The 16,824-nt window shown below is 37.5% G+C and overlaps 1 protein-coding gene across 2 annotated transcripts in view; it reads right to left on the bottom strand.

Annotated features, from left to right (window-relative positions):
• Positions 1 to 16,824, bottom strand: part of Fut8 (fucosyltransferase 8) — a 215,861-nt gene that overhangs the window by 71,303 nt on the left and 127,734 nt on the right. For both annotated transcript variants that reach the window (XM_059279485.1, XM_059279484.1), the window contains exons 4-5: positions 16,198 to 16,313; positions 15,924 to 16,086 (exon numbers count right to left, since the gene is read on the bottom strand). In XM_059279485.1, coding sequence (XP_059135468.1) covers positions 15,924 to 16,086; positions 16,198 to 16,313 — 279 coding nt within the window. The remainder of the gene's footprint in view (positions 1 to 15,923; positions 16,087 to 16,197; positions 16,314 to 16,824) is intronic.

Here is a 16,824-nt window from a genome sequence, read left to right as displayed (position 1 = left end):
GGATCCCCTGGGACTGAAGTTAGAGATGATTGTGAGCTGCTGTGTGGATGCTAGGAATCAAACCCAGGTCCTCTGTAAGAGAAACCAGTACCCTTAACCACTGAGCCAATTCTATAGCCCTGCAAGTTCCTTAAAAACCCTGAAAAAGTCAAGACTATCACTAATTACTACCAGGTGATTACCCACTTTGGTAGTGGATAGGGCCCTACCAGTTTTAGATCACATATAATAGAGTAATCAAATAAACACTGTTGTGCTAACATTCTCAGATGCTCTGAATCCCAGATATAAGCACAGTATTTGGCTTCTAGGCTATGTTTAATGCCTGGTATTTAGAGTAATAAACTATAGTAGTAATGATCCAGAAGAGAGAACATGGTGCCTTCACCATACAGAATAGCATCAAGTAGGGAAAAAAGAAATTCTTCCTTACCTTTCTTACCACCAGAACCTCGGTGAGAGCCATCAATTCTGACTCTAAACGGAAACAGCCTTGTCAGCAGGCCCCAGCTCTTCTCAGATCTGGTCTTAGAGCAGTCCTGTGTAAACTGGGTTTGTGCTCTCAGAGACAGACCTACAGACCCTACAACTATGTGATGCAAAACTAGGTCAGCTGCAGTCTGATAAGCCCTGCTCATGGAAGAGTCCACTATGATCCACAATTACTTGAGATTATAAAGGACACAAAAGGGCTTATAAAAAGTAAGATCCAACAAGGAGTTGCATAAAAGAGATTCCATTTAGTTTTAAAGCTATGGACAGATGAGAGTGAGGAATGGAAAAGGAAAGCTAGATGTGAAGCAGCGGCAATCAAAGAGAAGGGTGGCAATACTTATGTCAGACAAGTGGACTTTTAGCCAAAATTCATCACAAGAGACAAAGAAGCTCACTTATAACAAAAGGGCTATTTTGTTATGAAACTATAACAATTACATACATACCCATAGACACAGACAAAGCACATATTAACAGAACTAAAAAGAAACACTGACAGCAACAGAGCTAATAATAGCAGGAGACTTGATACCTCATTTTCAGCAACGTACAGATCATCCAGACAGGAAATCAATGGGGGAACAGTAGACGTTAACTCTAAGACCAAAAAGAACATTCTAATAATAGCCAAAAACATGTTCTTCTGAAGCATACATGAAACATTCTCCAAGATACAGGATATGCTTCAAATAATGCTTAACAAATATAAGAAGATTAAAATCATATTAAGGAGATATTATTCTCCTTCCTGTCTGTACCCTGACTTGTTTCTGAAATGGAGCTCCAACCCAGAGCCTTGTATATGCTAGACAAATGCTTTACCACCAGGCTACTCCCCACCCCGACCTTTACACTGGGTACCATACTGAGTATAGAAAACAAAGGAAAATTTTCATGAATAATTCCTAGGTGAAAGAAGAAATAAGAAGGGAACCAAGACAAACAAAATGTAAACACAACAAGCTTACATTTGGATGCAGAAGGAGTGCTAAGAGTGTATCAGAAGTTGTAAACACCTACATTTAAAAAGAAAATATCTCAAACATCTCAACTCAAAGCTCAAGGAACCAGAAGAAGTACAAAGAAAGAACAAATACAGCCAAACTAGGTAGATTACCAACAGCTAATGTATCCAATGAGAAGCTACAAGGAAAGATATTTAGTGATTAACTGATTTAATATACATAATGACTTTTCTTCCAAATGGCAAGCATGTGTGTGCATGCACATGCGTGTGTGTGTCTCCTGGTGCATGTGTGATGGACAGAAGACAACGTGGAGGATTTGGTTCTCTCTTTCTACTACATGGGTTGCAGGGATGGAACTCAGGTTACCAGGCTTGGCACCTTTACCAGATGAGCCATCTCACTAGCCCTAGAAAATCTATTTTAAAAGACTCTTGGCGGGGTGGGGTGGTGAGGGGAGACTTAGTCACATAGAACTTGTTGATATGTGTCTACCATTACATTTAATTCACATCTTATAATTTATGTTATGTTAGGCATATCTACATAGTGAGAGCCTGTCTTTAAAAAAAAGAGTAAGGTTTTGGTTTACCTGTCATGGAATTCCTTGAGTATGGTCTGAAGCACTTTAACACAACACATTCGTTCTCAATCTTTATATTGCACAGGACCCTCCAGCCTAACACACACAATAAAAAGAAAATCCTTCATGTCAGACAGACGGAAGGCTTGACAAATGGTGAATGGGCGTTTATATAATCCCCTCAGTATTTCCATTTAATTCTCGGACAATGAGGCTCAGTGGAAAGACAGCCAGCCGCTTCTGTTCGTGTTGGCAAGCGTACCTCTGATGAAGTGAATCTGAATATTTGTATTACTGAGGGAACCAGACACACACATTTTAAGAGCTTTGAGGTACTGTTTTGAGAACTTATCTGTAGGTTCCTGGATAGTGTTCCACTGTTCACACTGAGGGTTTAATCATTATGGTAACACTCAGAGGTGAGCTGAGACTTGGGGTTATTTTCTGAACACCATGGAATTTCTCAAGTAGTTTGACTTGAAAGTCAAGTTTATTTATCAAATTTTTGGCTTCCTCAAACCAAGCACTCATGGTAAGATTTAATATTTTCTACCATTTCACAGAGCAAATGCAGTAATCCAGTCAAGTGACCAGCTATAAAGGTAACAGAGGTTTGCCCCTGAAGATTTTTCCCTAAAGGACTTTGTACAAGTCAATACATTTTTTTAGGGAACAACAGTAGTAACAATGAAATTGAAATTTGTCACTGCCCTATAGTGTAAAAATGCTTTACCAGAGTACAGTTCTTCCATCTAATATTTGTGTCACTGCTTGTATCATCTAAACACAAAACAAGAGCCTGCAGGAGGTCCACTAACATTTCCAAAGCACCATGCTGCCTGTCCACTGAGAATAGAAATATCCTGCAGTTCTTGACCCCTTTCTTCAATGTTCTGAAAAAGAATAGATGTTATATTGCGAGGTTCTGAAAGCAATCGAAGCGATCAATGTAAAAAGGAACAACTCTACCAATTGTTCTTAATGTAACAGATACCCCCCGCCCCCCAAACTCTTAACTTTGTCAACAACAGGCTTACGGTAAAGGAAAACAAAGTGTTGGTAGCTATGGGATATTTCTCTAAAAATCTAGAAACCACAAATTTTATTTAGGGAGAAAATTCACTGGGCGTATTTTAAGCCTGGTCATAACAACACTCCACATTTAGTTCCCACTTCTCAGTTATCATAGTGCAAAATTTCACAGCTAGAGTTTTTATATTGGCTTCATAAAACAGGAAGCCCACAAATTCCTCTTTCAGATTATGAGATATACTAGCCAACTTCGGCAGCAGTTGTAGGTAAGTCTTTGCCTGGTAAGTCTGCTATTCTTCTTGATAACAGAAAACAAGAGCTAGTCTTGCCTCCCAAAGGTTTGCTTCAGAATGAGGCTCTTATAGTTCTCTAGGAGGTTTCAGTGTTTTAGAACAGAACAATGAGGTAAATATGTTCTCAAGGTGCTTCCCAGGACCTCTTCAGAAAGCATCTACTCTAGTAGTACTTGAAGATTATCAAAGACATCTCCTGGGATTGTCAGGCTCAGCCCTTCCAGACATATGACATCTTTTGCCATAAGAGTGAAATTTTCAGATAAAGATATTAAGTCTGTTCTCCTCTTCCAAGTTGGATGTCTTCACCCTCATGAACATGCCCTTCTTTTGCAATGGAGCGCTGAGCACTACTATTTACATTTTGATCTTGTTCAGAAATCTTGTCAATTGTTTTCTATTCCATATTCTAACTTCCTCCAAGCTCTAACTTCATAGTCACTAGTATTTTTTTATTCATTTTTTATTACACTTATTTATTTGGGCGGCACACGACACTGTACGCCTGAAAGTAGAAGACAACTAGTAGGAGTGGTTATCCCCTCCACCCTGTGAGTCCCAGGTATCAACCTCAGGCTGTCAGGTTGGCAGCAAGCGTTTTACTAGCTGGGCCATCTTGCTACCGCCGGCCCTTTCCATTTTCTGTGTCCACTACATGGCTTGTTCCAATGACTGTTAAGATCAAATACTGTTAATACTGCATTATCCTGAAAAACTGCCTATAAAACCAAGTTCTATAGGTCAAAGAGGAACTCAAAGTGTCTGGCATATAATTGTCAGTGTTTATTTTGCTGATCAGATGATTTATTTTCACAATCTCCTAAAATTCTCTACCCACTTCTGACAGCTAGTTGGATGCCATGGGAACCTGAAGAAGGCCAACCTGGACTGTGTGCTGTTTTGTGTACAGTGGAGCAGTACAGAATTTGAAAACCATTGTGTGTCTACTGATCCTCCCCACTTCCTCAAGGCAGCCTATCTAACCACTGAGGCCAGGGAGGAGGCCAACAGTGAATTATAGAGAAACAGAAATTCTCAGGAAACCAATAATAAACAAAGGGATTAGATTTGTAATCACAATAAACAAAAACCCTGAACACATTTGAAGGTGAATTCTATATGAATTTAAAGAAAAATCAATGTCAACCTTTATAAAATTAAAGAAATGAGAATTTTCCAAACTCCTTTGAAAAGGTCAGTATTACCACCATACCAAAGCCAAGTAAGGGCACTACAAGAAAAGATTACAAGAGAGCATCCCTGATGCATTTAGATACAACAGTGGGCAACAAATACCAACAAGCCAAATTTACATTAAAAGGACCAAGTGTGTCAACAGAGGCAAATCGGGAGCAAGATAAAGTATAGCTTACTCTCTATACTTCTATTGAACATGATTTTTGTGGCCACAGAGAAATTAAACAAAAAGAAAAAAGAAAGAAATCTAAATCAGAAAAGAAGATACACTGTTTCTGTTTGGATTTGATATGATCATACACACAGAAAACCCTAAAGACATCATCAAAAATTTGGTGGTTCTAATAAAGATACCTGATAAAGCCAAAGGGCACAAAATCAACAAACAAAAATTACATGTGTATATACTAGCAAACTGTCCCTTAAAGAAACTAAACAACCCCATGTACAATACTATCAAAATAGGGATAACCAGACTTGTGCACTGTTCTATAAAACTATAAGACACTGATGAAAACAATATGTATGGTGTAAAATGAAACAATATCCTATGTTCATGGACTGGAAGAATTAATTTTGCTATAAAGTCCACACAGCACAAAGTGATCCACAGATTCAATGGAATCCCTATAAAAATTCCCATGTCGTCTTTTTACAGAGCTGGATAAAGTACTCTTAAAATTATTTTTGGAACTGAAAAGACTCATAACATGTGAAATTACCTTGGGAAAGAAGAACAAACCTAAAGACATCACATTTCTTGCCTCAAAACTATGGATCTACAATAAACGTAACAGCAGGATACTTGCTCATAAGTATAATTATGTCTATCTTTAATAATTTTCTAATCATATCTCCAATAAGGGATAATAACTAAAATACATAAGGTACTTGTAGCAAATAAACAACCTGACTAGAAATAGAAAAAGGACTTAGACAGTTTTCCAAACAAAATATATAAATGGCCAACAGGTACATAAAAAGGTGCTTAAATCACTGCCTGTCAGAGAAACGCAAATTAAAATTGTGATGTATCTTCTCACACTTGTTATGGTGGTTATAAGAGAGTCACTATATCCCAATCCACAACTCAGGCAGAAGTTCCCTGTTCTACCAGAGGCCATGTTGATACCCCAAACTCCTGATAAGACCAAGCCCACAGACCACCAATACTTCATCAGAGCCCACCCAGCTTTCCCCCAACAGCCCCCATCCCCTAACCACCAAATCCCAACTTGGGGAGAAGCCCCCTGCTCTACCAGAGGCTACACAGGTACCCAGAACCCTAGGTAAGCCCCCAATGGCAAACTACCAACCCTTCCTCAGAGCCTGGCAGAACACCAACACTTCTTCAGAGTCAGCCCAGTCTTCCTCCCAACAGCGCCCCACCCTCATGCCGCCCTCATTACCATATCCCAGTCTATAATTCTAGCAGAAGCCCCTTGCTCTACCAGAGGCCACACTAGTTCCCAGGACTCAAAGCCCCAGAGGTAACGCTGTTACCCAGAACCCCAGAGGTCAAGCAGGTTGCCAAAACCCCAGGAGGGGCACCCTACTAGACCAGAGGACTCACAGGTCACCAGGACCACAGGCCATTCAGACCAGAAGACCAGAGAGAAATAGAAACAAAGGGAAAACACACCCATCCAACAAAGACAAACTTAGAAATCGGCACCTAAATCTATAACCACCTCAAACCCAGATGCCTAGAGGCCAGCATAAGAACACAGTCAACAACAGCCAGGGCAGTATGGCACCACTAGAGCCAAGCTCTCCTACTACAGCAAACACTGAATATTCCAACACAGTGGAAGCACAGGAAAATGACCTAAAATCAACTTGATGAAGATGATCGAGGTCCTTAAGGAGGAAATGAATAAATCGCCTAAAGAAATCCAGGAAAACAAACAAACAATGGGAGGAAATGAATAGATCCCTTAAAGAAAGCCAAGAAAAAATAAACAAACAGGTAAAGGAAACAAATAAAACTGTTCAAGAGCTGAAAATGGAAATAGAAGAAATAAAGGAAACACAAACTAAGGAAATTCTGGAGATGGAAAATCTTGGTAAGTGAACAGGAACTACAGATGCAAGCATCACCAAGAGAATACAAAAGATGAAAGAGAATCCTAGTTGTAGAAAATACAATATAACAAACTGATAGATCAGTCAAGGAAAATGTTAAATCTAAAAAATTCTTGACACAAAACATCCAGGAAATCTAGGACACCGTGAAAAGACCAAACATAAGAATAATAGGAATAGAAGAAGAATCACAGCTCAAAGACTCAGAAAATATTTTCCACAAAATCATAGGAGAAAATTTTCCTAACCTTAAGAAGGACATGCGCTGGGCAGTGGTGGCACATGCCTTTAATCCCAGCACTTGGGAGGCAGAGGCAGGTGGATCTCTGTGAGTTCGAGGCCAGCCTGGGCTACTGAGTGAGTTCCAGGAAAGGCACAAAGCTAAACAGAGAAACCCGGTCTCGAAAAACTAAAAAAAAAAAAAAAAAAAAAAAAAAAAAAAAAAAAAAAAAAAAGAAGGATATGCCTATAAAAGTACAAGAAGCTTACAGAACACAAAATAGACTGGACCAGAAAAGAAAGTTGTCTCCCCCACTCCACCACAGAATAATCAAAACACTAAACATACAGAACAGAGAAAGAATATTAAAAGCTGCAAGGTAAAAAGATCAAGTAACATAAAAATGCAGACCAATTAGAATTACACCCAACTTATCAAGAGACTCTGAAAGCCAGAAGGTCCTGGACAGATGTCTTGAAGACTCTAAGAGACTACAGATGCCAGCCAAGACTACTATACCCATCAAAACTTTCAATCATCATAGATGGAGAAAATAAGATATTTCATGACGAAGTCAAATTTAAACAATATCTATTCATAAATCCAGCCCTAACTAGAAGGAAAACTTGAACCCAAGGAGGCTAAGTACACCCATGAAAACACTGAAAATAAATAATTTCACACCAGCAAAACCAAAAGAAGGAAAGCGTGCGCGTACACACACACACACACACACACACACACACACACACACACAGAGAGAGAGAGAGAGAGAGAGAGAGAGAGAGAGAGAGAGAGAGACTACCACCACCAACAACAACAACAAAATAACAATAATTAGGCATTAATATCTCTCAATATTAATGGATTCAACTTCACAATAAAAAGACACAGGCTAACAGAATGGATTGGAAAACAGGATTCATCCTTCTGCTGCATACAGGAAACACATCTCAACATCAAAGATAGACAATACCTCAGAGTAAAGGGTTGGGAAAAGATTTTCCAAGAAAATGGACCCAAGAAGCAAGCTGGTATTGCTATTCTAATATCTAACAAGATAGACTTCCAACGAAATTAATCAAGAGTTAGGGAAGGACACTTCATATCATCAAAGGAAAAAATCCACCAAGATGTTGTCTCAATTCTTGACATCTACAACCCAAATGCAAGGACACCAACATTTGTAAAAGAAACGTTACTAAAGCTTAAATCACATATCAAACCCCACACATTAATAGAGGGAGACTTCAATACCCCACTCTCACCAATGTACATAAATTAAGTAAACTAAACAGGGAAATAATGGAGCTAACAGACATTATGACTCAAATGGACCTAACAGATATCTACAGAGCATTTCACCCAAACACCAAAGAATATACCTTCTTCTTAACACCTCACAGAACATTCTCCAAAATTCACCACATACTCCATCACAAACCAAGTCTCAAGAGATACAAGAAAATTGAAAAAACTCCCTGTATCCTATCAGACCACCACACACAGCCTACAAACTCATGGAAACTAAACAACTCTTTATGGAATGACTACTTGAACAAGGCAGAAATAAAGAAAAATTAAGGACTTCTTAGAATTCAATGAAAATGAATGTACAATACACCCAAAATGGAACACAATGAAAATGGTGCCAAGAGGAAAGGTCATAGTACTAAATGCCTTCATAAAGAAATTGCAGAGATCTCATACTAGAAACTTAAGAGCACATCTGAAAGCTCTAGAACAAAAAGAAGCAAGCACATCAAGACGAGTAGATGGCAGGAAATAATTAAACTGGAGGCTGAATAAAATCAATAATATAGAAACAAAGAGAACAATACAAAGAATCAATGAAACAAAGAGTTTGTTCTTTGAGGAAAATCAACAAGACAGACAACCCCTTATCCAAACTAACTAAAAGGCAGAAAGAGAAAATCCAAATTAAAAAGATCAGGAATAAAAAGGGAGACATAACAACAGACACTGAGAAAATCCAGAGAATCATTAGGTCATACTTCAAAACCTGTACTCCACACAAAATTGGAAAAATCTAAAAGAAATGGACAAATATCTTGATAGATACCACTTACCAAAGTTAAATCAAGATCAGATAAGCAATTTAATAAAGCTATAACCCCTGAGGAAATAGAAGCAGTCATTAAAAGTCTCCCAATCAAAAGAAGGCCTGGCCAGACAGCTTTAGTGCAGAATTCCACCAGACTTTTAAAGTAATACCAATACTCCTCAAATTATTCCACAATAATTTATTCCAAAAAAAGAAACAGAAGGAACATTGCCAAATTCATCTTATAAGGCCACAGTCATCCTGATTCCCAAACCACACAAAGACTCAACTAAGAAAGAGAATTACATCAATTTTCCTCATGAACATTGATGCAAAAATACTCGGAAAATGCTCACAAACTGAATCCAAGAACACATCAGAAAGATCATCCACCATGGTCAGGTGGGCTTGACCCCAAAGATGCAGGGATGGTTCAACATACAAAAATAATGTAATTTACCATATAAACAAGCTGAAAAAAAATTCCACATGATCATCTCATTAGATGCTAAAAAAGCCTTTGACAAAATACAACATCCCATCATGATTAAAAAGTCTTGGAGAGATCAGGGATACAAGGGACATACCTAAACATAATAAAGGCAATTTACAGCAAGTCTATAGCCAACATCACATTAAAAGGAGAGAAACCCAAAGCAATTCCACTAAAATCAGGAACAAGACAAGGCTGTCCACTCTCTCCATATCTATTCAATATAGTACTTGAAGTTCTAGCTAGAGCATAGACAACTAAAGGAGATCGAGGGGATACAAATTAGAAAGGAAGACATCAAAGTATTGCTTTTTGCAGATAATGATAGTATACCAGGAACCCCAAAATTCTACCAGAGAACTCCTACAGCTGATAAACACCTTCAGTTTAGTGGCTGGATATAACATTAACTCAAAAAGAAAAATCAGTAGCCCTCCTATATACAAATGACAAATGGGCTGAGAAAGAAATCAGAGAAACAACACCCTACATAACAGCTATAAAATAATATAAAATATTCTGGGTTAACTCTAACCAAGCAAACAAAAGACCTGTTTGTCAAGAACTTCAAGTCTTTGAAGAAAGAAATTGAAGAAGGTATCAGATGTATCAGTTGGATTAACACAGAAAAAATGGCAATCTTACCAAAAGCAATCTGCAGATTCAATAAAATACCCATCAAAATTCCAACATGATTCTTTACAGACCTTGAAAGAAGAATACTCACCTTCATATGGAAGAACAAAAAACCCAGGATAGCTAAAACAATCCTGTACAAGAAAGGAACTTCCAGAGGTATCACCATTCCTGATTTCAAGCTGTACTACAGAGCTATAGTAATAGAAACCACATGGCACTGGCATAAAAACAGGTCAATCAATGGAATCAAATCAAGAGACCCAGAACTAAATCCACACACCTACGGACACCTGATTTTCAGAAAGAAGCCAAAATTATAAAATGGAAAAAAAGAAAGCATCTTCAACAAATGGTGCTGGTCTAACTAGATGTCACTGTATAGAAGACTCCAAACAGATCCATATCTATCACCCTGCATAAAACTCGAGTTCAAGAGGATCAAAGATCTCAACATAAAACCAGATACACTGAATCTGACAGAAGAAAAAGTGAGTCTTGAACACATTGTCACAGGAGACAACTTCCTGAACAGAACACCAATAGCACAGGCACTAATATCAACAATTAATAAAAAGAACCCCATGAAACCTAAAAGTTTCTGTAAGGCAAAGGATACCATCAATAGGACAAAATGGCAGCCTACAGAATGGAAAAAGATTTTTACCAACTCCACATCTGACAGAGAGCTAATATCCAAAATATATAAAGAACTTAAGAAACTAGAAGTCAACAAAGCAAATAATCCAATTAAAAACTAGGATAAAGATCTAAACAGAGATTTCTCAACAGAGGAATCTCAAAGGGCAAAAAAAAAAAAAACACTTTAAAGTTCAACATCCTTAGCCATCAGAGAAATGCAATTCAATACCACTCTGAGATTCCATCTTACACCTATCAGAATGGTTAAGATCAAAAACACAAGTAACAGCTTATGATGGAGAGGATGTGGAGCAAGGAGAATACTTATCCATTGCTCGTGGGAGTGCAAACTTGTACAGCTACTTTGAACATCAATATGATGATTTCTAAGAAATTTGGGAGTTGACCTACCTCAAGACCCAGCTATCCCACTATTGGGCATATACCCAAAGAATGCTCAATCATACCACAAGGACACTTGATCAATTATGTTTACAGAAGCTTTATTCAAAATATCCAGAACTTGGAAACGACCTAGATGCCCCTCAACTGAATGAATAAAGAATGAATAAAGAAAATGTGGTACATTTACACAATGGAGTATTACTCAGCTGTTAAAAATAAATAACATCATGAAACTTACAAGCAAATGGATGGAACCTGAAAAAAAAAAAATCATCCTGAGTGAGATAACCCAGACCCAGAAAGACAAACATGGTATGTACTCACTTATAAGTGGATATTAGCTGTAAAGTACAGGATAACCAGACTACAATCCACAGCCCCAGAGAGGCTAAGTAATAAGGTGGGGTGGGCTGGCAGGGGAATGGATGAATCTCCCTGAGAAGGGAAAACAGACTTTGTGGGTGGACTCGGGGTAGTGGGTATAGAAACAGGAGGGACAGATGGGGAAAAGAGAACTAGAAGAGATGACTGGAATTGGGGAATTTCGGGGTTAAGGTAGACACCTAGTGCAGTGGAAACTCCCAGGAATCTATAAGGGTGACCATAGCTAAGAATCCTAGTACTAGGGGATACGAAGCCTGAACTGGACATCTTTTATAACCAGGCAAGTAGAGGGATTGGGACACCAACCTAGCCACAAAACTTCTGACTTACAAATTTGTCCTGCCTGCTAAGATGTGCTGGGGTAAAGGTGATTGTAGGAGTGGCCAACCAATGACTGGTCCAGCTTGAGACCCATGCCATGAAAAGAAGCCCATGCCTAACACTACTTGGTACCTGGAGGGCTAGATAGCCCCGAGATCTAGGATAAAACCAAATATGACCAGAAAAAAACAAGTCAATGAAATAATTCCTAATGATACTCTGTGATACTTATAGACCAGAGCCTAGCATAACTGTCACCAGAGAGGCTTCATCCAACAACTGATGGAAACAGATGCAGAGACCCACAACCAAGCATTAAGTGTAGCTTGAGGAATCCTGTGGAAGAGGGGGAGGAAGAATAGTAGGAGCCAGAGGGATTAAAAAAAAAAAAAACCCATAGAATCAACTAGCACAGGGGCTTCACAGAGACTGAACCAAGAATCAGTGATCCTGCATGGGTCTGACCGAGGTCTTCTGCATATGTGTTACGGTTATGTAGATTGGTATTATTATAGGACTCCTAACAGTGGGGTGGGAGCTGTCTCTGACTCTTTTACCTGCTTTTGGGACCCTTTTCTTCCTACTGGGTAGCCCCATCCTGCATTAATATGAGGGGATGTGCCTAGTTTTATTGCAACCTGATATGCCATGTTTGGTTGATATCCCTGGAAGGCCTGCCCTTTCTGTAAGAAAAGGAGGAAGCGTGGATCTGGGAGAGAAGAGAGGTGGGCAGGAAGCTGGGAGGAAAGGAAGGAGGGGAAACTTCGGTATAGATGTAATATATGAGAGAAGAAGTGTGTGTGTGTGTGTGTGTGTGTGTGTGTGTGTGTGTGTGTGTCTATAATCCCAGGATCTGGGACACTAATGCAGGAGAATCATGAGTTTGAAGTCAACCCGAGGTACATAGAGAAGCCCTGTTGCAAATAAAACGAACAAATAAACAAAAACAGAGGAAGGGGGAGGAGAGGAGATGGGTCAGGAAGGAGGGAAGGGTTAGAGAAGAGAAAATAAGTACTGGAGAGAGTATAGAGAAAAGGGAACCTTTGTAATGTCCTTGGGAGTATAAATTGGCAAAAACACTTAGAAATACAACTGCAGAACTCATGCCTAATCCCACTTGTGAGTAAATATCCAAATGAAATTAAATCGATATATTGAATCATACCAGCATTATTCACAATAGCTAATCTATAGCAACAATCTAAGTGTTCCTTAACTGATGATTAGATACACACACACACACACACACACACACACACACACACACACACACACAAGACACAACATAAAAATCCATCAAAAGGAAAGGAAAAGAAGACATGAAGTTGGGAGGGTTTTTGTTTTTTTTTTAGGGAATCTGGAGGTGGGTATTGAAGATGAGAAATGGTGGACAGAGACGATCATATAACATTGTACAGATTGTATATGAAATTGTCAATGAATTTTTTAAAAAGGAAAAGAAATCAAGCCATTTCTAGCATCATGAATAAGTCTGTAGGGTATTATGCTATGTGAAATGAGCCAGTGAGAGAAAAACAAATACTGTAATGTGTTTACTTAGAGATAAAACTTCAACCTCATATAAACATAGTGTGCCTAGGGTTAGAAAGTAGGAAAAATGAGAAGGTATTGTCAATTGGTACAAACATTCAATTATGAGAAGAAATAAGTTCTGGATATCTAATGTACTGACACTGGTCAGTAGTGTTTGGTTTGTTTGAAACTGGTAAGTCAGCACATATTAACAACACACACACACACACACACACACACACACACGCATGCACACATGCATGCCCACACCCATGCACTCATGTTAATGGTGTGGTAAAAGATATGTTCACCCATTTAACTGTGGTAATCATTACACAATATGTATGCATATTAAACAAATGGTTAAAAGTATACAACTTGTATATTCACAATTTGGGTTTTAGCAGTTGGATCCAAGGCTGAGCACTTCTAAGGAAGCATTCTATCACTGAGCTACAGCTGCAATCCATCATTTATCAGTAAATTATATGCCTCAGAGTTTTTCCCTTAACTGTTGACTGAACAAAAAAGTAAGAGAGGTTCACAGAGAAATCGAAACAAGAAATCAATATATTAACACTTCAACTGATTTTTCAGGAAAAAAAAATGTTACTTCAGAGATAACTTACATACCATAATTTCGGCTACTGCAAAAATAAAACAGGTAACAATTATACAATAAATTAAGATGTAAATCAAAAAAAAAGACACTAGCTTTACTGTATATAAAAACTGTTCGTGGTATTTTCTCTAACACTCTGTGAATCACAGTATTAAGAGAGAAAGGGAGGGAGGGAGAGAGGGAGAGGAAGAGGGAGAGAAACAGAGACAGAGACAGAAAGAGACTGAGACTAAGGAAAATAAAAATGGGGGTTTTATGACATACGAAGCCCAGCAGAGGAACACAGAGAAGTCCACTTCAGTTCTTGTACTTTAAGAATTTAAAAATGGCCAGTATGAGGATATTTTCTATATGATACAAATACTTCCTGTTTATATATTCACTATTTTAAAGATTGTGTCTCTAATGTGTTGCTGTGTTTGCTCACTATTTGTATTACTATATTCTAGTCTGTCTTCCTGGAGTTAAATTACTTACCTGTGCTTTCTCCCAGATTCATTATACTTTCTAGTTAAGTCAATTTAAGAAATGGACTTGTTTCTTTTACTTTACAATTTGTTTTTAATGAAATATCATTATTTAATATATTCTAAATGGCAATGCCAGGACTTATGATACTTTTTTAAAAGTTTAACTAACAAAAAAATATAATGGTAATTTACAGATATTTATCATGGGCTTGTTCATTGTATTCATTTTTAATTTATACACATAATTAGAAAAGCATATGCACAAATTATATTTACAAAATAATTTAAAATTATTTTCATTTAGAAAAGACTTGAGAATTAAATTCTCATCAAGTAATTTAACTAAATCATTTGAGTAACCATTTCATCAGAAGTCAATATTCAAATTTTAGTTTTATAGCACATAATCTACTTACATCAAATTTTGTTTTAATCTGCATTTTTCTATAAAACTGCAATAAGCAAACCACAGAAACACAAAGGCCTGTTTAATAGAAGCTTGAAATAGAGAATCAGCTCTATTAAGAAGCCTATTAAGGATAGAATTAGTCAACATTTGACCTAATGGTCTAAGTATGGCCTTATTGCTAGCTAGGGTAAAAATTTCAAAGAGACTGCCAAGTTTGGGGCCTAAAAATTCAATAACCCCTTAAATCCATACTATCATATTTCTATAAACCAATATTGCTAAAAATCATTCTAGGACACTGAGATTTTGTATGTATTTTCACTTAAAACAGGAGATCACTCTTTCAAAATCACTGTAATATTGTTGATGATGTTAAGATATGTGACTCTCTTATTTGTATGGGGCAATTCATCTCCTCTTCACAACAGTAGCTTGTACTAACACAATCATTTTTCTTTCATTGCTCACTAATAAGACAGTAATTCCCATGAGAATCCTACTGAGAACACAGGTTTTTAACTATAATAAGCCAAAGGATGTTTCACTTTATTTAGAATGATTCTCATGTACATTTTATCTGCAGAAACATTAACACCGAAATGTTTTCTTTCCTATAGATGATAAACTGCTTATCATTAGAAATGTGTAAAAAGGAAAAACAAATTTAGATAGGCAGATACTAGGCACACCTCTCTAGAAAATAAACAGAACAATTTAACAGAATATTCTCCTTTACCCAAAACCTGTTAACCTTTCATTAGAAACCCTTCCAACGTGCTATTTTTAAGTCTGTAATGTCTGGAATTATAGACATTAATGGCAGCCTCGGTGTGAATTCCAGTCCACTGTAATATGAGTCCACACACTCTTCTTCAAATACTGATTGTTAAATGGACTCTGACAGGAGACACTTTCATGTATTGATAACTGGCACCACTAGATATCAAATAACCTACCACTCTTCAACACAGTACCACTGACCAATCAGCACACACATTAGAAAAAGTCTCAATGTCTCATTCATAAATTATAATCTTTATGAAATCCAAATGAAGCCTATAGGGACACAGTACCTTTCGTGATGTCCTAAATCCAAAAGAATTTCATCTGCATGTCTTTGGAGTTCGTTTCCTTCTAAATTCTTTAATTTCTTCAATTCACTTTGTAGAAAAAACCAGAGTTCTTTAGCTCCATTTTCAATCCTCCTTCTTAAGATTTCATGATCCTTCCCTAGACCTGCAGAGAACAGAAAGTATGAGTATTTCTAACATTTTGGAGAGAGGAATTTCCAATATTTATGCTAAAGTCACTATGTTAAAATGGAAAAGAATGTGCATAATCACATACCATTCCTGGCTTGTTTCTTGTAATTTTCAATCTGTTCTTTGGCCTTAATAAGCTGTTCTTCTAAAACACGGACTCTTCCTGTAGCTGTCCCCTGATCAATAGGGCCTTCCGGTATTCTGTAGTTCAGAGATGGAAAAGTGAACATTTGCCTTTTATATTACACAAGAAAACACATGTGTACTTTGCTAAACCATACTTATTAGTATCGCTATAGGTTATTAAGCATACCAAAAAGAGTTGCAAAGTGAATCTTTTCAATTGCATAGGATTAATCATAAGGACTAGCATGAGAATGAACAAGACCAGAAATGAATTATATAGTTGAGATATCAGATCTCCTGAGAGTTCAGAAGTCTTTAGAGCTGTTTCCTAAAAAACTTTCTCCTTATTTGGGGTGTCACCTTTGGTGGCAAAATGGTCAATTTTGTAGTGGTGATAAAATTAGCAAAGATACAGGAGAAGGTGAAGTGACTTAGAGAGAATAAGTAACATGCATCTGCAAGTTCTCTACAGATATACCAAATATCAAAGAAAGCAATTCTGCATTAATCTCAGTATCAGGTTAGATGGCTGCTTCAATTTGTGAATTCACAACTAGCAATGGTTTTATAGGAAAGGGAAAGATAA

The sequence above is a fragment of the Peromyscus eremicus genome, chromosome 14 (genome assembly GCF_949786415.1).
Source record: "Peromyscus eremicus chromosome 14, PerEre_H2_v1, whole genome shotgun sequence".
Taxonomy (NCBI): Eukaryota; Metazoa; Chordata; class Mammalia; order Rodentia; family Cricetidae; genus Peromyscus; species Peromyscus eremicus.
The sequence above is the reverse complement of the archived record's forward strand: the minus strand, read 5'-3'. Positions and strand labels throughout refer to the sequence as shown.